Consider the following 21976-nt stretch of genomic DNA (forward strand, 5'->3'; position numbering starts at 1 on the left):
ATGTCAAGAATTCACAAAAGGTGGTGCAATTCTCATGAAATTCCTGTCATAAAGAAGGTAATACTTCAGGGTAGAGCAGACCAGAAGCTGGATTGGCATTTTGATCTGCGGAGCACAACTACTTTGACCCAATCCTAAATATGGATGAGGTACTGGAGTTCATTTCTCCTAGTCATTCTGGAATAGAATGGCTTGATGGACCACAAGAGTAATAGGTATCGATGAACGAGGTCAGTAGACAGCTAAAGAGGGACAACTCAAAGGAACATATAACTTTCTGAGTTGTGGATGCATGGATTAGTATGTCGAACCAAGTTCATCATATTTCTTCCGGATAACCCATGCAGAAAGGTAGAACTGGCAGAGTCACGATTTATGAATGGAGAACTCCTCAAGAATAATCCTGTTGTGATATTTCAGTTCAACGAGGAACTTCTGCCATAAGTAGTTCATGGTATTTGGAAGAAGAAGATACCACGGACTTCAAGGACTATCGCAAAGGTTACTAATATCCTAAAGGCGCTAGCAATTACTATCAACATGAAGTAGGTAGAGTGAATCTCGGGTTCAAGAACCCAGGAACAGAATACCTATTACTAAGTAGCATCACGGGATGCTTTCGAGAATGATGGCCAGAATCATCACACTGGAACATAAATCATGGCTAGACTACTAGATGATCCCCTGAGACACCTAGGGTCATAATAGTAACTCCAACATAATGTCAAGGCAATAGAATACCTTAACTCAACAATTAGTGTAATTGAGCTGGCATAAAGGAACATCGAAACCAGAGGGAAAGGATTTTGCAAATGCATCAGACTATTTAGAAACCTGGAATGACTCGGACAGCATAACGGCTGTAAATGCTCAAAAAGATTTGAGACAATCACAAAATGGTGGCATAACCACTCAGAAGCACAATATCAAGGTTTGGAGATCAACAGTTAACATACAGAAGTAGTAGGAACTGAACTGAGACTTAAATCCAACAATCTATAAGTCTACGGATAAGTAACACGTGATCCTGATAGAAAGAGGAGATAGCCTAATTCCTTAACCCCGCAGGAAAGATAAGATGACTCAGATCAGAAGGCCATGAGGTATAAGGAGTAAAAAGAGCCTTACGTTCCATCCCACAATCAATTCCCTTATATAACTAAAGCATTTCTAGACTCAACTTCGACCAGTTTGGCTTGGTAATCCTACAGGCAGTCAAGCTCTGATACCAATGCTGTCAGGACCCCGACTCAATGCCACATCGATCTAGCATGTAACACCTCATATCACTTTGCGGCCTCACGCACGGTATTCCCACGGGTGTCGCCTTACCTTAGCCCGGGACCGTTTGCGCCTTTTGGCACACGTATATGACGGTGTCGCTAGCATCCATATGATAAGGAGCCCGGGATGACATGGCTAGTCGTAAACCCAAAGTGGCACAGACTTACAGGGACAGGCATCCATGACCCAGCATCGAACGTATCGGTCATCAGCAAGTGGGTCCGGGCTGTAGCACTGGGCTAACAGGACTCCGGTAAACCGGGCTGTAGCGGGCTAACAGGCCTCTGATACTCAATGTGACATTTCCCCGAAGGGACAGACACAGGAACGAAGAAGGACACATGCCGGCCAGCCTAAGTGTTCCGGAGCAGTAGCAAGCTACCATGGCTCGGTGGAAACACTAGGAGACATTTCCCGGTAAGAGAGGCTACTAAGGATAAACAACTAGATAGTCAGATCCCACACATACCAAGCATTTCAATCATACACACAATATGCTCGATATGTGCAAATACAACAAGGCATCACAACATGACTCTACAACACAAGTAAATATTCAATAGGCTCCGAGGAGCGAGACATTACAAACATGGGTCTCATGACCCAACAATCAGAGCATACAAGTCAAAGCACAAGCGGAAGCTATCATGTCTGAGTACAGACATCTATAAATGAAAAAGACTGAGAAGCCTGACTATCTATCAGATCCTGCCGAGGGCACAAGATCGTAGCTGAGGTATCAAGCTAAACGTCGAAGTCCAAGCGGAACTACTAGTGAGACTGAAGTCTCTCTGCAAAAACATAAAATAGGCAACGTGAGTACAAATGTACCCAGCAAGACTTACATCAGAACTAACTACATATGCATCATTATCAACAAAGGGGGTGGTGGGGTTTAACTGCAGCAAGCCAGCTTTGACTCGGTGGCTATCCTAACTACGACTGCAAGCGACTCTTTTGAGGTGGCGCACACGAGTCCACATGTTCACCATATCAATACACCACTATGGATCCGCTCCCGTCTCCCTACGAGAACGCCATCCATAGCACTCACGCTTATCTTGCGTATTTTAGAGTATCCACTTTCACTTGTCTATGAACTATGCAAGGGGTCCAAGTTTCCATATCCGAGGAATCCGGCTATTCGAATAGATGATGTTAACCCTGCAGGGGTGTACTTCTTCACACACGCTCTCGCCACTTACCGCCCTGTACACGTCATGTACCTCGGCAACCTTCAAGCGGAAGCCGGGCGAGGGAGTCGGCCACGACCTGACTAACCGAACAAGTCTCTAGTCCAGGTTTATCGCCTATTCGGGTTCCATCCGCAAGGAGATCCGGCCGGGGTGTCGCTCACGGCCCCAAACGATGTGTGCAGGGTTCCCAAGCCCACCAACCGGGTGCCACTTGGTACACCGTGCCACTGTGCCTAGTCTGTCCCAAGCCCACCTGTACCGGGTGCCACTTGGTAGACTACTAACACTACCTACAAACACCAGAAACTAGTTGCAACTCCTGGACAGAGGTCATGTTGATTAATAAGTCGAGAGGGGTCGAGTTACCGGAACCCAATGTGTGGTAGTAGCTGTTCATGGATCACAAACACAGAACTCAGTTCCTGAGGACGGCTGCAATGAGACAACCCACCATGTACTCCTACATGGCCTCTCACCGCTACCTTTACCAAATCGTGTTCACACACTTAGCTCACACACCGTAGGACATGTTCACACGCCTCTGATTCATCCCCGATGAATCAGACCTGACACAACTCTAAGCAGTAGCAGGCATGACAATCAAGCATGAATGAGTAGGCACATCAGGGCTCAAACAACTCCTACTCATGCTAGTGGGTTTCATCTATTTACTGTGGCAATGACAGGTCATGCAAAGGATAAAGGGGTTCAGCTACCGCAGCAAGTAACAAATATATCGTTGTTGTCCTAATGCAGTAAAAGAGAGCAGGAGCAAGAGAGTGGGATTGTATCGGAATGAACAAGGGGGTTTTGCTTGCCTGGCACTTCTGAAGATAACATTGAGTCTTCATCAGTGTCAACGATCACATCATCGGTACACCTCTATCGAGAGGGGACAATTACCGGCAATACAAAAAAAACACGATCAATGCAATGCACAATATGATGCATGCTATGACATGGCAATATGAATGTGTTTTGGGCTAATGCAACTAGCAACAAGTTAAATGGGGTTGGTTTGAATACAAGATTCAAATTTAAACTCCATATGTGATTATTCAAATGCCATTTACTTCATTTGCCCTAAACAGTAGTGATAAGTTGTTCTAACATGCATGAAAATGGTACAGATGGATTCCTTGAATTTTTCTGATAATTTTTCATATATAAATTATTTAATTTGGAGTTACGGTTGAATTTCTATGATTTATTGAAGTTTTAGGCATTTTCTAGAATTAATAAATCATTTAAGAATTATTTAAATTCCAGAAAACATTTACTGCGTCAGCAGTGCGTCACCGTGACGTCAGCAAGTCAACAGGGGTCGGTCAGGGTCAAACCTGATGTGTGGGGTCCACACGTCAGTGACTAACTAACTAACCTAATTTTAATTAGAGCATGGGCCCGCATGTCAGTGTCAGCAGGGGGGGTAATTAGTTAAAATAAACTAAACTAATTAACAGGGGGGCTGGCCCCACCTGTCATCGACCCAGGGGGGGTCAAACCCCTGGTCAACAGGGCCTAACCCGCCGGCGGTGAGTCGCCGGCGAGGCCGAGGCGGCGGAGGCCTTCGGGTTTCGTGCTCCGGCGACCAAACGGACGGAGGAGGGGCTCTACGCGTAGCTGGGAGTCGCCCGCATCCATCTGTGCAAACGGCAGGGGCTGAGGTGGCCCGAGCTCACCGGAACGGGGCCCGCGGCGGCGACCGGAGTTCGGGCCAGCACGGGCACGGGGCTACGCTTGGCGAGCGAGCGAGCTGAGAGGCTGGGAAGCACCTGCTAGTCATGGGGAGCACTAAGAGCAGCTCAGTGGGGCCAGGGGAGCACGGAGGCTATGCGTGCAGCAGCAATGGCGGACGGTGGCTTCGATGCTCGTGGGGAACGGCGCTACGGCACGGAGGGGAGCATGCTGAGTTAGGGGAGAGGGTCAGTGACTCACGGCGATGACGAGGGGACGCTCGGCGAGGTCGGGGACGGTCCGGAGCCGGCGAATTTGACGAAGATGGCCGGCGGGTCCGAGGTAGAAGACGACGGCGATGGCGGCGATGCAGGGCTTCCGGAGGGCTGTGGATCGGTGGGGAGGAAGAGGGGATCGAGGCGGAGCTCCTGGGTGCATCGGCGAGGCTAGAGGTGGCCGGTGGCCATGGGTACGGCGACGATGACAGCGAGCTCCGCTCGGTGGTGTGCGCGGGAGGGAAGCAGAGGAGGGAACGGGGTCCAGGGGAAGAGAGGGGAGGTGCAGGGGCGAGGGGGGGTGCGTGGCTCCCTCGGGTGCCTCCAGCGGCGAGCAGGTAAGCAGGAGGTGGCCGGAGCGTGCGCGCGCGCGTCGGGCACACGCCCTCCTGCCTACTGGCAGGAGGTTGAAGACGGTGGCGACCACGGTGGGCTGGGCCGCACAGTGCTGGACCAGCACAAGAGCTGGGCCGGCTCTGGTGGGCTGCACGGGTGAGGCCAGGTAAGTCCAGGTAAGTTCTGTTTTATATTTTTCTGTTCTGTTTTGTTTTATTTAATTTATTTTGCCACTGTTTTGAATTTAAAATAATTCAAACAATGCCAAAAACTCCTCTGAATATTTTATATTGCTAGATGGACTTTTCCAAAAGCTTATAAAATATTTCAGGGGTATTTGAAATTATATTCTAATTATATGAATATAACTCAAATTCAAATAGCTAATGAATTAAATCCAAAGTCCCAAAAATAAATCCTTAAAAATGTTCAGTATTTTGGTTGGGACCAGAACCCATACCAAAAATTATCAAACATTTAAGAGGAGCACTTTGGAGCAATGAATGGGATTTCTAGGGTTTTTGCCCCTCTTTTATTTAGGGTTTTGAGGCTTCCAATATTCCTCAATTCAAGTTTCAAAAATATAGACATGATGCACACATGAAGCTAGCCTAGAGCAATGCCAGAAGCTAGGGATGTGACACTAGCTTCATGCGTTCCATTGTACGAAGCAAAATAGTGTATTTGTATATGCATGTCATGCCACTAAAACTACTTCGTCTACATTCTCGAAAAAATAAAACTACGTCGTCGAACAGTGCTATGCAGAAGCTCTCACAAAATTCCTATCAGCAAACTTACCAAATAACCTATTATTTTATGAAGATTGTAAATAGGACATATAACTTAAATAAATAAATTATTTTTGCCACCACAAAGTCCAGTATGGTCTTAGTGTTGATTGCACTGAAACTGCTTCTGGTATTGAAGGTTCGACTTGACTCTTCACTCCTCTACGCATCGAATTGATTCACCTCCTCATTGCTTTCAACCTCTCCAAACTTCTCTCATGTCATTGCAGAACATCACGTTTTTCCAAATATATATATATATATAAATAAAAGAAATCGATCGTTTGACTCACAAATGAACACGCTCTTGTCTATATTTTGGACTGATTTTCCAAAAAAAAAATCATACTATGCTTGAATAAATATATAGAGTTCTAATTCGAAATTCCCCTGACTTTGGTACGTGATTCAGTTCACTTGCATGGAAATTTTAATGTTAATCTAGCACCTGAGTACTGCATTGATGACAATGTATAGCACATTCATATAGTGGGTCCATGTCCCATAAGAAGGTTATAAGCCACCTGAACTTGGTCTGAGATTCTAATATGTTGCTGAATGAATCAACATTATTGTGCTTCACTATACCTTAGCAATGCAGCCATGTTGTAACATCTCATTTCTTAACTTACTAGAAAACATTTATGTTCTTATATAGCGCATCTATCTATCATTATTGAAGACTCCCAATTCCAATTTTAACCAGAGAAAAAAAATAGATGTCCATCTCCCAGCATCCAAGTTGTAAGTTCCAAATGGTTCCTGTCGACTGCAAGACAATTTGATTCTCTTCTATTCCCTCCGTCCCAAAATTCTTGTCTTAGATTTGTCCAAATACGGATGTATCAAGTCACGTTTTAGTATTAGGTACATCCGTATCTAGACAAACCTAAGACAGGAATTTTGGGATGGAGGGAGTATTTATCATCTTTCCGATGCTCTATTTTATTCTTCGTCAATAGAAAGACAACAATGTTCATGATCTTTCCCGTCTGTTTTTTGTAAGGCGAGTTTGTGCATCTTCTCCTCTCTGATCTAAGCCATCTCAATAAGGATGCTCTATCTTAAAACCACCTGCAATTCCTTTGTTTTTCTTGATACAGCAAACTAATAATAATAAAACTAAATAGAAAATCTTTAATATCAAGATTTCCCTATGGCACGATTTGCTTACAAACCTATGTTAACTGTCCTGTAGGCTGATACCAAATGGGGAGCCCTTAAAGCAGGCCAGGCAATGATGGAACCAAAGCCAATTTTCATGAGAATAGAAACCAAAGTCGAAGAGAAAGGTCAAGCAGGTGCAAAGGAGGGGAAGGTCAGGAAGAAGAAAACACGTAGTAAAGGACTCGTGGAGGCATGAGTTAGGCTTATGAGTACAATGGCTCCTTAACGATCTTAGGATACCTGTTCTGCAAAAGTATCGCATACTCCCTCCGTCCCAAAATAAAGGCTTTGGTGGGAAGGAAGCCTTTGACTTTTAGTAGAGAGAACTGAGCTTAGCAATTCGTTCTCTCAGGTTTTCAAATTCAAAATTGTACTATATTGAGATGCCTAATTGTACTACAAACAGTTATATGCACCTGAAAGAAAGTTTGGAGATATTTTTTATGTCATGTTCACCCGTTTTCATGATTGTGGAAATGTTTAATTTAATTCCAAGGTCAAAACTTTTACTGAGATGTTTCTTTGCCCCATTCCAAGTTAGAAATCTGATCCTTTGTAGTTGGTTGTTATTATTGTTATTTCACGACATGTTTTTGTAAGAAACATAAACTATTATTGGCCATTCGCTACTGTATTAGTCGTTAGTCGGCAGACACATGTTACTTATTTTAAGTTGGCATGTAAACAATTACTATTGCCTATATAGCATGACTTGAGAAATTCTTTTCTTTTGACATATTCATTTGCATTTTCTAAACCAACTAAATACTTGCCTAAGAAGCATCAGAATTGGAATCTACTCCTGGTCGCGATATGGGTCACACTTATATTGCCAACATAAGATGAACGACAGTCAACATGCAGCGAAGTGAGCGTCTTCCTTTGAATTATAGTTCACACTTCATTTATCAACATAAACTCAACAAATTCAGTGTCCCCATGCAGCAACTTCCTCTTGACCCCTACGAATGTCATGTTCTAAAAATTGACGCTTTCAAGAAGGAGACCATGGCTATTATTTCTGTGGACCTTCAGGCGAAGAAGAAATTACAACGTTGTGATATCATATAATTTCATATTGCTGAGCAATGTGAAATGAGAAATGCGGCCCATGACACCATCCATTTTCATCATTTACGTATCTATGCCACTAAATAATCTAATCGATTCATTTACGTGCATCATGTCCCGTATCAATAGTTTCGCCAATTTAACAAATGCTTGGAATAGGCGCAATATATTTAACTTCTTCGCATGAGGCCCGAGACTTTAAATTGAGCGTGGAACAGATATTTGAAATGGTACTACGTGACCTCAGGATTGCAAAACTTTGAATTTGAGGTACATCTGTCTACATTCATGTGCCGCGTGTTGGATGGCAATTGCCATCCACATATGCAAAGGAAAACCTGAATGTGAATCAGCATGCGAGGATACAATCGTTCACATGTGTGCCAAATTCAAGCTGTAAGCTGTACTCCTATACATAAATCTCACCATTGTCTCCGTGTACTATATAAGATAAAAATACGGAACAGCAAGGGGAAAGAAAATATTAAAGTACAGCCATGGCTCTTCTGCACATCTCAAAGCTTCGGCCTTGGGGTTTGCCCGGGTGTCTTGGCCCTCCTAATCAACGCCTCTTGGGTCAGCGACACAATAAGCTGACAATTTATGGAATTTATTTTAGATGAGAAAAATAGTAACACGATGAGCTGACAACTTACGGAATTTATTTTAGACGAGAAAAATAGCACTCCCTCCGATCCAAAAAGAGTGTCGTGGCTTTAGTTCAGTTTTAGTTGAAAACACACTTTTTTGGATCGGAGGGGGTAAGCAGCATCACAGTCGGAGCTTTGAAAGAATGAAATTAATGTGCATACCTCTCCTTGCCGGTTGAACATACGTCCGGTGACGAATCCCCTGCCACCATGTGCGGATGGGCTGTCGATCTGTGTTCATGAAGGGAGGATGACATTGAGATGAGAGCCTCTTGAACAAATTTTATTTCTACCATGATCAATTGAAGAACAAGCCAATAGCTTACCACATATAACAACCAGTCATCAGCTTTCACAGGCTTGTGGAACCACATCCTGCAAAACGTTAACAGGCAACAGAAAAGAGACCATTTATTGTTGGGACAAATATGGCAAATTGAAAATCCCGATAATGACTGTAAACTCTTTAAACATACGAGTGATCAAGACTGAGAGAGTATGTCTTCAAACCCCTCTTACGGTGCGGATTTAGGCTGACGCCTGAATATAGTAGATCCGAAGCATATGCTACAACGCATCTGTAATACCATAGAATAATGTCATCAGCATACCCAGCTGTTTAAAATATGACCAATGTACAGCGATAAATGGCCAACCTATGCAGAGCTGGATCATCCGAAAGTTTTCCTCTAGCTCTAAACCAATAATGCAGGCTGAAAAGAATCAGATGCATTACTGAATCAGAAAAACACATATTGCAATACGATCTATGTAAAAATTATTAGTCTGGAGAATCTATACTGAAGCTTAGAATTTCTATCTAAAAAGATCCATGAGCCACAAAGAAACTAAGGATTAGTGAATCTCAAGGCCACAAAGAAATTTCAACTTACCTTGGTTCATGCTGAGATTTAGAATCTTGGCAGAACCTCATTTCAATGGGCCAAGGTACAAACTTTTTCTTGGCAGCTGAGTTCCTATATTGCCTGCAGATTACTGAACTGTCAGGACTCAGGACTATGACAGCATGTGATAAAGAGATGAACGTACTGTCAAATCCATATGACAACTGAAGCTTAAGAGGTATATAATTACAATATTTTAAATGAATCTTATGGGTTTCAGCTCTAGCCTACCCCAACTTGTTTGGGACTAAAGTCTTAATTGTTGTTATTATTGTTGTTATTCCAAATGTGTCGTCGAACTAATGCCATTATCAGAATGGGGGACTGTTATGACCGGTTTGGTCTATACAAGGAAGAGGCCCACCGGGCATTAGTATTAGGGGCTTGACCCACAAGTTATCTTAGGCAAGTTATTTTAGGCAAGTTATCTTAGGCTAAAGTTATAAATACTAGTTGTAAGACATCGTTTGAGATCAAGCAATAAAGATAGTTCTATCATATTGCCCGGCTCCAGAGGAACCGGAAGCCCTAGCCGCACCTTGCCCTAGCCGCCGCCGCCCTTCTCCCTCGCGACGGCGCCAACACGTCGGAGCCGCCGCCCTCGCCCCCAACCCTCGCTGTTCTGCCCGTATAACCTACGGAGTAGAGCCGGTAGGAACCCTAGTCCTACCAATTTGGTATCAGGTACCCGGGTTTCGACCATGTCTTCGCCACCTCCAATTCCGCCGCCGCCGCCACCACCGCCGCTGCCCATCAACTCCACCACCGCCGCTGCCGCCAACTCCTCCACCGCCGCCGCTTCCGCGCCGGGCGTCACGGCCTCACTCTCGGCGGGCGCTACGGCGTCGCTCTCGGCGCCGACCCTCCCGGCGCCCGGCACCGCGCCAGGCCACGGGCGGCCACCGACGCCCGTCCAACATACGCCGCCGCCGTCACCTCCCCCGCAGCCGCAGGAGTTCACATAGGAGGCAATGGCCGGCGTCCTCAACGACCTAGTCGCCGCGGTCCAGGGCATCCGCCTCTACCTGGCAAGTCCGAACGGGCCGCCTCCACCACTACATCCCGCCCTGGCCGCGGGTCCGCAGGCGCTGACGTGGTACTCGATACCGGGGGCCATCACCGGAGGCTACCCGGCGCTCCCCGCCCCGGCGGCCGCACCGCCGCCGTGGCCACAGTGGCCGCCGCCGCTCGCGACGGCAACCGCGCCACTCGCCGCCACCACAGGGCCACAGTGGCCCACCTGGACCGCGCCATCCGCGCCGTCTCCCGCCGCGCCGTCACTTCCAGCAGCCACGGAGCAGGGTCCTCCACCGCCCCATCCCAACCCTAACTTGGGCCGGTCGTCGCCGAGCGGGCTTCCGATCCAGGAGGTCCGCTTTCCGTCATCGCCATCACCACTCCCCGACTAGCTTCACGGGCCGCCATCGGCCTACCCGGGGACCCGTCCGCCGTCCGGTTTCCCGTTGCAGCCCGAGGCGTCGGGCGTCACCGGGAACTACGTCTGGCCTTCCACCATGGACCGCGCACCATCATCCGCCCTACGCACCGCCGAGGCAGTGGGCCAGGGCGCGCCACACCAGCAGCCGCCCCGGTTCGCCAAGATCGACTTCGCCACATACGACGGCTCCGACGACCCGCTTAACTGGCTCAACCAGTGTGACCAGTTCTTCCGCGGACAGCGCACACCCACGTCGGAGCGTACTTGGCTGGCTTCATACCATCTCCGCGGGGCCGCCCAGACATGGTACTACGCCCTCGAGCAGGACGAGGGCAGCATGCCCCCGTGGGATCGTTTCCGAGAGCTGTGCCTTCTTCGTTTCGGGCCGCCGGTCCGCGGGAGCCGCTTGGCCGAGTTGGGCCGCTTGCCGTTCACCTCCACGGTGCAGGACTTCGCCAACCGCTTCCAGGCCCTGGCGTGCCACGCGCCCGGTGTGACGGCCTTACAGCGGGCGGAGCTTTTCATCGGCGGCCTTCCTGACCACATCCGCGTGGATGTCGAGATGAAGGGGCCCCAAGACCTTCAGACGGCCATGTACTATGCCCGGGCATTCGAGCAGCGCGCCCAGGCCTTAACGCGTCCATCCGTGCCACGTGGGGGCCGACAGCTTCCCCGGCCGTCTCCGGCAGCACCAGCGTCGTCCACAGCCGCCCCGGCACCCACCCCGGCACCGACGCGGCCATTCAGGCGCCTCACTCAGGCGGAACAGCTGGAACGCCGGTGCCTGGGCTTGTGTTTCAACTGTGATGCGCCATATGCACCGGGCCATGTCTGTCCCCGTCTCTTCTACCTGGAGACGACAGACGAGCCTGAGGAGGAGACACTGGAGGATGGCCTCGGCGCTCCAGCCCTTGCGGAGCCCGCAGCGGCACCAGCGCCCGCCCCGGCCACTGCCCTCGTGGTGTCCCTACACGCGCTGGCCGGCATCCGTGATGAACGGACGATGCTCTTACCGGTCATGATCCAGGGCGAGCGCCTGGTGGCCCTAGTGGATACAGGGTCCACGCATAACTTTCTGCCGGAGACCACCATGCGGCGCCTTGCATTACAGCCAACCGGCGGTGAGCAGTTGCGAGTCACAGTCGCTAATGGCGACCGTCTCCGCTGCCACGGGCTCGCCCGCGACGTGCCCATCACTATCGGCGACGAGCACTTCACCATCACCTGCGCCGGCATCGACTTGGGCTGCTTCGACTTCATCCTCGGCGTCGACTTCCTACGCACTCTTGGTCCTATTCTATGGGATTTCGATGCGCTGACGATGACCTTCTGGCGGTTGGGCCGCCGCATTCAGTGGGACGGCATTGGAGGTGCCGCCCCAACCACTCCACTCCAGCTGGCCGCGACCACCGCCACGGCCGAGCACCCACTATTGGAGAGCCTCCTCCAGCAGCACACGGACATCTTCATCGAGCCATAGGGGCTGCCGCCCGCCCGCACGTACGATCACCGTATACATCTTCTGCCAGGCTCCGCGCCGGTGGCGGTACGGCCTTACCGCTACCCACAGTTGCAGAACGATGAGTTGGAGGGGCAGTGTGCGCTCATGCTCGCGGCAGGCATCATCCGGCTCTCCACTTCGCCATTTACCGCGCCGGTGCTTCTCGTCCGCAAGTCAGACGGCACATGGCGTTTCTGCATCGACTACCGTGCCCTTAATGCTGTCACCCTTAAGGACAAGTTCCCTATTCCGGTGGTCGACGAGCTCCTCGATGAGCTCCACGGGGCGCGCTTCTTCACCAAACTTGACCTCCGGTCGGGGTACCACCAGGTGCGCATGCACCCGGATGACATCGCCAAGATGGCGTTTCGGACTCATCACGGCCACTTCGAGTTCTTGGTGATGCCCTTTGGCCTCACCAATGCCCCGGCGACCTTCCAGGCTTTGATGAACGACGTCCTCAGGCCCTACTTACGCCGGTTTGTGCTCGTTTTCTTTGATGATATTCTAATCTACAGTGCGTCTTGGGCCGAGCACCTCCAGCACGTCGCCATCGTCTTCAACGAGCTTCGAGCGCACCACCTCCACCTTAAGCGCTCGAAGTGCTCGTTCGGGACGCCTTCGGTGGCCTACTTGGGCCACGTCATCTCGGCCGACGGGGTGGCTATGGACGCCGACAAGGTGGCAGCCGTCTCCGCATGGCCGACGCCTCACTCGCCGCGGGCTCTCTGCGGGTTCCTCGGCCTCGCCGGCTACTACCGGAAATTTATCCGGGAGTTCGGGCTTATCGCGGCGCCCCTCACGCGGTTGCTTCGCCGCGACGCTTTCGCCTGGGAAGACGAGGCGACAACGGCGTTCGAGGCCCTCAAGGGGGCCCTCACGACGGGCCCCGTCCTCCAAATGCCCGACTTCGACCGCCCGTTCGTGGTGGACTGTGACGCCTCGGGCGCAGGGTTCGGCGCCGTGCTTCATCAGGGCGATGGGCCCCTCGCCTTCTTCAGCCGGCCTTTCGCTCCGCGTCATCTTAAGCTGGCAGCATATGAGCGGGAGCTCATTGGCCTTGTACATGCCGTTCGTCATTGGCGGCCGTACTTGTGGGGACGGTCCTTCCAAATTCGCACCGACCACTACAGCCTGAAGTTTTTGCTGGACCAACGGCCGTCGACCGTGCCGCAGCACCAGTGGATCAGCAAGCTCTTCGGCTTCGACTTCTCCGTCGAGTATCGGCCGGGCCGCCTTAACACCGTGGCCGACGCGTTGTCCCGTCGCGACTCCGACCTCGCTTCCTCCGCTGACGAGTCCGCCGGGGCGGCCCTGTGCATCCGCTCCGGGCCGACGTTCGGCCTCTTCGCCGACATTCGCCGCGCCACTGCGACGGCCGACGACGATATCCGTCTTCAGCAGCAGCTCACGGCCCGCGACCTGGAGGAGCCTTGGCGCTTTTCTGACGGACTGCTCCTCCATGGGCGCCGGGTCTTTGTTCCGGCGCAGGATGATCTCCGTCACCAGGTGTTACAGCTCGCCCACTCGACGGGTCATGAGGGTATGCAGAAAACCCTCCATCGTCTTCGCGCTGACTTCTACATCCCTGGCGATCGCGCCCTGGTCCGCGACTGGGTGCGGTCTTGCCAGACATGCCAGCGCAACAAGACAGAGACTCTCAGGCCGGCCGGGTTACTCCAGCCCTTGGAGGTTCCATCTCAGGTCTGGGCGGACATATCCATGGACTTCATTGAGGGCCTTCCCAAGGTGGGCGGCAAGTCGGTCATCCTCACGGTGGTCGACCGCTTCTCCAAGTACGCCCACTTCATAGCGCTCGGCCATCCATACACGGCGGCGTCCGTGGCCCGGGCCTTCTTCGACGGCATCGTCCGTCTACACGGGTTCCCTGCTTCGATCGTCAGTGATCGAGACCCCGTGTTCACGGGCCATGTCTGGCGCGACCTCTTCAGGATGGCAGGTGTCCAGCTCCGCCTGAGTACGGCGTTCCATCCTCAGACGGACGGTCAGTCCGAGGTGGTTAACAAGGTCATTGCCATGTATTTGCGTTGTGTGACAGGTGATCGGCCTCGCGCTTGGGTGGACTGGCTCTCTTGGGCAGAGTACTGCTACAACACCTCTTATCACTCCGCCCTGCGCGCTACGCCATTTGAGGTGGTCTATGGTCGACCACCCCCGCCTATACTTCCGGTGGATCCGGAGACAGCTCGGGCGGAGGTTGCGGGTGACCTCATCCGCACTCGTGACAAGATGCTTGCTGAGGTTCGTCAGCGTCTCCTTCAGGCCCAGCAGCTGGCCAAGCACTACTATGACGATCATCATCGCGAGGAGGAGTTCGCGGTGGGTGATTGGGTGTGGCTGCGTCTTCTCCATCGCTCTACGCAGTCCCTCGACCCGCGCGCGAAGCGCAAGCTCGGCCCTCGCTACGCCGGGCCCTTCCCTATCTTGGAGCGCATTGGGAAGGTGGCCTATCGTCTTCAGCTTCCAGCCCGCGCTCGCATCCACGACGTTTTCCATGTGGGGCTGCTCAAGCCTTTCCGTGGCGAGCCGTCGGCGGCTCCACCGGCGCTTCCTCCCATCGCCAATGGTCGCATTCTTCCAGAGCCGGCAAAGGTATTGCAGGCGCAGCTCCGTCGTGGCGTCTGGTTCATCCTCGTTCAGTGGGCAGGCCTTCCGGAGGAGGAGGCTACTTGGGAGCAGCGTGAAGAATTCCGCCAACACTACCCAGACTTTCAGCTCGAGGACGAGCTGTTTGCGCAGGCGGGGAGAGATGTTATGACCGGTTTGGTCTATACAAGGAAGAGGCCCACCGGGCATTAGTATTAGGGGCTTGACCCACAAGTTATCTTAGGCAAGTTATTTTAGGCAAGTTATCTTAGGCTAAAGTTATAAATACTAGTTGTAAGACATCGTTTGAGATCAAGCAATAAAGATAGTTCTATCATATTGCCCGGCTCCAGAGGAGCCGGAAACCCTAGCCGCACCTTGCCCTAGCCGCCGCCGCCCTTCTTCTCCCTCGCGACGGCGCCAACACGCCGGAGCCGCCGCCCTCGCCCCCAACCCTCGCTGTTCTGCCCGTATAACCTACGGAGTAGAGCCGGTAGGAACCCTAGTCCTACCAGGGACCCACTTGAAAACTAATAAACACATAAACAATCATGCTTTTCTAAGATGTTGTGTCTTAAGGTGAATATTTTTAAGTCAAAACAGTTAGTTTAGCCAATTGGCAATACATATGATTCGTAGTCAAGAAAATTTACATCGGAAACCGTGGATCAGTGAGTCTTCTTTCCCGTATCTCCTCCATATTCAGGAGCTGCATTTGATTACTTATTAGTTCCAAGACTATTTCCCCAAGGGCATCAGAGGAGAGTGATAAAAATCCTTGCCTGTTCTGGAGGAGGAACGACAGGCATGATTGCAGCCTGATGCTCAAACCCTAATTCTTCCTTCTGCAAAAGAACCAGAACAGAAGTTAGACACCCTTTCTTTGCCTAGTAGATTAATTTAGTGGGGCTGGTCCTCCAATGTATCGCCTAGTAGTATCATTTCGCTAGTTGTACTCCTGGACAAATTTATTACTTCACTTTGATATATAAATGCTGATTGATGTTTGGGACAAAGAATTGAATTGATCTATTGGCAGCGGATAGAGCAAAACAACTCTGGGTTTAAAATTTAAGAACTTAAAACTTTGTATAGTATGTCTGTTCATGCTTGATTTGATTATCATGGAAAGCTCTTAGGAACATATGAACCTAGTATTGAGATAGTGAACACAATTCTCTGTTCAGTCTGGCACTCCTTTTTTTCATTTTTTGTGCAGAATAGTTTGGACAGATGATATAGTTTAGGGGGTTAAACACTAAAATAAACGAGGGAACAACTATTTGACACAACATTTCAGAAGCTACTAGGTACAAAACTGTCGTTTGAGCTACTATCTAATATGTTCTCAACATGAACAGGGTACACGCTTCCCCTGGTTATATCACTGGGAGTGTTAAAAATAACTAAAACTTGCCTAACAATTCTGCTATAATTATTTATAAAACTTTAAGGATAATTACCTGGAAAGAAACAATTAAAGTGAACATAACAAGGCCTTTCTGCTTTGCCTCCACTTTTCTGGTGGCAAAGCTGGTTCCATCACGCTCCCGATGCACTTGATATATTATTGGCACTATAGCAGAGGACATAACAAAGACAGATATAAACATGGTTTTGTTTGAAGAAAAGGATAATGCATTAATGATCAAAACTTAAAAAGATAATTACAGAACAGGGCATTAATACGAGTACAGTACTGATAATTATAGGCCAGACTTTAGTTTCTGCTTGCCCCCTGTTATGGACAAAATGAACACAAAGTTCAAAATATTCTTACTATTATTGTCTCCTGCTATTAGAAAAATTGCATGCAGACTATGCACAAGTTTCAGGCAATCGACAGTCTTGGATGCTGCTGCTAGTGCCTGCATGAAGGTTAAGACATAGTGAAAACCATTGGCAATGATGTGCAAAGCTTTTATTCCACTCCCTTTATAGTGAAAACTAGTCAGTTTTATAGTAAATGTTTTTCCTCTTGTATGGGAGTGTAGGGAGTGAGTTATGACGATTGACGACTACTGACCAAGCAGTGCTTTGTAACCAAACATAAATAATTGAATCAGAATAAGGTTACTACAGTGTCAATTACTGACTAGTTTTACTGCCTGTGTTATGTTTTAAAAACTTTCTGTCTAGCTACTTTCTTTCTGCTGAACTGCTCCCTAAGTCAACTGATGTATGAACTGGTGGTTTCATTTGATAATGGAACCAGGGAGAGCCCTCCCTGTCAGTCTAAAAAAAACTGACTAGTTTCCATTTGATATCTTGAGTGAACATCATTTAAATGACAGAAAAGGTGAGACTTACGTGGGTTCGAAGTATTGTATTAAAAAATCTACAGTTAACAGCAACCATGACAAAGAAGATTTCAATTTGATCTTGTTCTGAGTTCAAAACTTGAAATAAAAATATAAGGAGTTACTAGAAAATCTATAATCACCAAGCGAGTTCACAAAGGTGAATTCTGGATCTTCTGGTCTTAATTCAAATGAATTCGTACAGGCATTCAAAAGGAACCTTTATGTGAACTTCTTTCATAACTTAATTTCATTGAAGAAGCTAATTAGCAATAAGGTTGATAACACATTATGAAAGAAAATACCAAAATGATAAACATCGCCAACAACAATGCAACAAAGCAGTCTTAAAGAAAGTTGATTGCATTATTCAAACATAAAATGTATATCTGTTACTGAACTGTTTCTTGTGGAGATACTCATACATGTGAACTACTCCCTCCATCCCATAATGTAAGACGTTTTTTGACACTGTCAAAAAACGTCTTACATTATGGGACGGAGGGAGTATATGTTTCTAAAAGTTGAGGGAACTCAGAAGCATGCTTAAGAAGCTTCCTTTTAGCATTGACTCGGTGATTCACATATTCATACTTAAATATAGGAACTAGGATATCCCTCCAGAGCACAGAAATGAGGCGGTCAAATACATGCAGCTGGCAGATATAGATGACAGCAACTAAGAGAGTGGTTGAAACATGCCTGCCCAATCAATTGTCCTCCAAAAACTTGATTAAAAGTTGGAGCTTCTGGCAAAGTAAATCCACGAAATATATCAACCTACAAAATAGATAAGAATTAAGGTAAGCAAGATCAGCTAGTAAACTGTAAATTATTATGATAGCATGCTTGTCCCTTTAACTTGTAGACCATGAGATGCAAAACTGAAACTGCCAATTTTGCTCTTGTATTTCTTTCTTTTAGGAAATATCAATAAAATCCAATGGCCAACGATGATATTAAATCAAAGTTAGCAGACATAGCATAAATGTTACAATTTAAGCAATTAGTATGTCTGATCATCATTCCTCCAGTACAGTGAGCAAACTGAGACATGATACATACTGCCTTGACAAAATAGAAATATCATAGATACAAACATACATCTATCTAGAGTTACCTCTAATTTCTCTAAATGTAAAATTTGTTCCATCAATGAATGGCTTTCAGGTGTTTCTTCTGCATTCCAAATTGTCTTGGTTTGCAGCAGATGTCCATATTGACTCGGCAATACAAAGCAGGACAGCTGCAATACATGAATAACAATAAGCTAAAGCCAACTATTGGATTTGGAAAAGCCATCAGCTAATATCATTGCAAACGGAAATCCTAAAGCTAATAAAATGTTAAGTTAGAAAACAGAATATGGAAAATTATACCTTTGTCACGGCAATAACATTTACTTGATGTACAGAACTATTGGTCCCTATAAAACAATACAAAACATTAGGAGTTATCCAAAAAAATACATGAAATACAAACTGTTACGTCTTTTCAAGCAAAATATGGACATACATGATGAAAATAAATACAATCTATAGAGATATCTTACCGTAACCAAAGTAGTCATACTTATTTAACACATAGTCTGGACGGTTTGCTTCTTCTGTGTTTGCAGGAGCAGAAACTTCAGCCTGCGAGATAATGAGGATGTCTTTCAAATTAAAGAATTTTTTGATAGAGCAATACTTTGTTGGCTGCTGGGATAGGAATTTTACTCTGAAGGTCTGGAACTATAATGCTCAGGTTTAGTCTTTCCCCCAGAGCAGGAATGCAAATAACCAACGATAGAGAAATTGAACATCACTCTTTTCTTTGCATGATTTCCCAGCAACTTAGAAAGAAAATAGTTCTTGTAACAAATTATGTTTCATCATTTTGAGAAATCGCAAAAAGCCTCGCTTCTCGATGCATTGATGACAAATAGAAAAAAGTTATTTACGAGCCTACGAATAGGCCAACGAAAGATCTTCTATCTGTAATGCCGAAAACAAAGCACACAGCCCATCCAAATTTGCTGATATAAGTATTGCATTTTCAGGTAGTAATCAGGACCTCTCATAGTGAGCAGCAGCATTATAATGAAGTCTGCCATTCTGTCAAAGAAAGGTGTCTCTGTAAATAAGTGAAGCAAGAACTTGCATGACTAATACCTGCCCATCCAATATGATGCAAAGGCCATCTACGGGTTCACCTTCACGGGCAACATAATCACCAGGTTCTGCAAAATGCCACCATGAAAAACAAAATGCATAAATCAACTTGACCCCACACCACAATCAGTGAATACAAAATCACCACCACTCCAGGTAAGCGCATACACTGAAGGGTCAAGGGCTAAACAAAATCTACTCCCTCCGTTCCTAAATGTAAGTCTTTGTAGAGATTCCACTGGGTGGACTACATACGGAGCAAAATGAATGAATCCACACTTAAAATGCATCTATATACATCCGCATGTAGTTCATAGTGAAATCTCTACAAAGACTTATATTTAGGAACGGAGGGAGTAGTTGATAGGTAGGCACTAAAATGCAGCGCCAAGTTTTTTAGCAGTCTAATTTGCATGCAGTTGCTGTCGATGGTTAAAATTTTCTATTTATGCAGATCACAACGCCAGTACAGACTAGTAAATCGGTCGTGGTCAGTGAGCTGCACACAGAATCATGTGCGCGATTTGAAGTACAGTGAACTACAAATCACGGGAGTCACATCAGACATCACTGGCCGACACAGAGAGCATCCTTCAGTAACTCAGTAGGCTAACAGTACAGTACAGAGTACTCCGAACTGAGGCAAGCCAGATTTAGGCTGCGCTCGCCTGAACTAGGCAAACCCGGCGGGCCGACCAATCGATCTAGGGGGCGCTACAGCACACGGACGGGGGACGGCGCGACTCACCGTAGTGCTTGACCTGGACGGCCTCGGCGATCCTGCGGATGGAGGAGCCGGGGAGGCACTGCAGGAGGGGCACCTGGCCCAGGAACTCCGTCACTGCACACCAACGGGAATCGTCCCCAAAATTAGCCACAGTCGCTCCCAAATCCGGCAGGCTCGCCGCTGCCTTACCTTCTTCCCGGTCCATCGGCGGAGGCGTCGGCGGGGCGCGGCGGGTGGGAGGGGAGCAGCAGCACCGGGGCAGCGAGGCAGCTGCGCGTCGGGGAAGGCGGACAATAAAATCTCGAATTTAAAAGCGATTGGGATTTGGCAGGGTCGGGAATTTGTGGGGAGGACGAGGCGAGAGGAACGTATACCTGCTCGGGTTTTTCTCTTTTTTTTTCCACACGTGGGTCCGCGTGACGGGGCTGGAGTCGCTGGAGGGCTCTCTCAGTGGCGTGTGGGCCAGAGGAAAAAATATCGGAGTACTATATGAGATAGTGCGAGATGTCGACGACAAACGGTTGCCCACGCTGACCCGAATTAATAATTGGGAATCGTTAAGCATGTGCGCTTTACTGGAATGCTTTATCTCGTGGGCATCTCTTGAACCGTTTGATGCTCGTATAATCACACTATTATTTTATTTTTTAACACGGTACAGACGCAAGCGTTCGTATACGCGCGCATACACTCACTCTTATGAACATACACATATACATCCTACCCCTATGAACACCTCCGAAAAACTAAGCCGGCATATCCTCTTGAAATTTACGAAGTCGCCGTAGGCACCTCGTTCCTGGTGGGCTGGGGATATCACAACCCCTCTAACCATCCAACCACATGTTGGTTCACATATAATCACACTATTAGATAATGTAGATATATAAATAACTGATTTAATTTTTTCAGCATCTACAGCCGCAGTTGGCAAATCCGGGCGCGTCCGCGAGGCAGTGGCCGACACCCCTCATATTTGCCACTCTGTATCCGTGTATCTCATATCTGACGCCTTATATCCATACTACGTATGTAAACGTTGATCTATTCTACGTGATCAAACGACGGACAATAAAAATCGGCTGCAAACGGACATCAACATACTTCATCACATCCAAAAGATCATAGTTCGTCCCCGGACAAGTTCATAAACTTTTACCACTAAAAACGATAAACATTGAGGAGGAGGAGGAGGAGGAGGGGGCGGAATCACCACTTCCTCGTCGAGACTTTGCCCTTCCGGTCGCCGGTGCAGCTGTAGGCGTCCGTGGCTGGTGGAGGGTCTTGGTCGTCAAACGAGGAGGTGCAATTGTTGCCGCCGTCGGAGAGGACGATGAGCCCCCTCATCTGACGGACCGTCCTATCCTGCTCCCGCTTCAGCCTTGCCACCCGAGCCTTCTCTGTCGCTGCCTCCTTGGTCTCGCGCTCCGACTGCTCAATAGCAAGCCGGAGCGCCTTGGTGTTCTTCCGTCGAGGACACCGAGCGTCCGTCTCCCGCCGTCGTGAGGGAGCAGCGGTACACCCGTGCGAGGAGACGTGCGTCCTCGTCGGTGTCCAGCTCCGTCCCGCGGTAGCGACACGCGGACAGCTTCGCCGCGTCCCTCTCCCGTGCACGCTGTATCTCGTGGCGCCCGCCTACGACTCCGGAGTGCGCATGCGGGGCGGAGGCACAGGCACAAGCACCCAGCGCTGACCGCGAGGAGGAGCGGACGACGGGGGAAGGAGATGATGAGGACTGTGTTGTCCTTGCGTCATTGTGCGCGGTCCGGGAGGGTTTGGCTCTAGCGTCTGTGTTGCGCCGGCGCGGGAGCTGCGGCGTCGCTCCAGATTCCAGAGCTGCCCGCCGGTCTCCACCTTGGACTGCTCCAGCGGAATGCAGAGGGCCATCTTGATGCGGA

At 48.6% G+C, this 21976-nt stretch overlaps 1 protein-coding gene across 2 annotated transcripts; it reads right to left on the reverse strand.

The window, feature by feature from the left end:
- Positions 1 to 8018: 8018 nt before the first annotated feature.
- Positions 8019 to 20418, reverse strand: LOC119365248 (acyl-CoA thioesterase 2-like). Of its 2 annotated transcripts, XM_037630861.1 has the most exons (17): positions 20268 to 20418; positions 20100 to 20192; positions 19352 to 19419; positions 18751 to 18832; positions 18578 to 18624; positions 18319 to 18444; positions 17901 to 17978; positions 16679 to 16766; positions 16362 to 16474; positions 15681 to 15743; positions 15552 to 15607; positions 9341 to 9433; positions 9104 to 9160; positions 8924 to 9025; positions 8774 to 8822; positions 8610 to 8678; positions 8019 to 8390 (listed from the first exon to the last, which is right to left on the reverse strand). In XM_037630861.1, exons 1-17 carry the CDS (start codon positions 20281 to 20283, stop codon positions 8313 to 8315), a joined length of 1278 nt encoding a protein of 425 aa, XP_037486758.1. In that variant the 5' UTR covers positions 20284 to 20418; the 3' UTR covers positions 8019 to 8312. The 2 variants fall into 2 exon arrangements, with proteins under 2 accessions (XP_037486758.1, XP_037486757.1); XM_037630860.1 differs by having other exon boundaries at positions 20100 to 20384.
- Between the last annotated feature and the right edge of the window lie 1558 nt (positions 20419 to 21976).

Source organism: Triticum dicoccoides, chromosome 2B, assembly GCF_002162155.2.
Source record: "Triticum dicoccoides isolate Atlit2015 ecotype Zavitan chromosome 2B, WEW_v2.0, whole genome shotgun sequence".
NCBI classification, from domain to species: domain Eukaryota; kingdom Viridiplantae; phylum Streptophyta; class Magnoliopsida; order Poales; family Poaceae; genus Triticum; species Triticum dicoccoides.

Coding starts and splice junctions, on each gene's coding strand:
- LOC119365248 (XM_037630860.1), bottom strand. CDS start 20,283: ATGGACCGGGAAGAAGGTAAGGCAGCGGCGAGCCTGCCGGATTTGGGA. Junction 9,434..15,551: donor ACTGATCCACGGTTTCCGAT/GTAAATTTTCTT, acceptor AGTAATCTGCAG/GCAATATAGGAACTCAGCTG. Junction 8,823..8,923: donor TCTCTCAGTCTTGATCACTC/GTATGTTTAAAG, acceptor AACGTTTTGCAG/GATGTGGTTCCACAAGCCTG.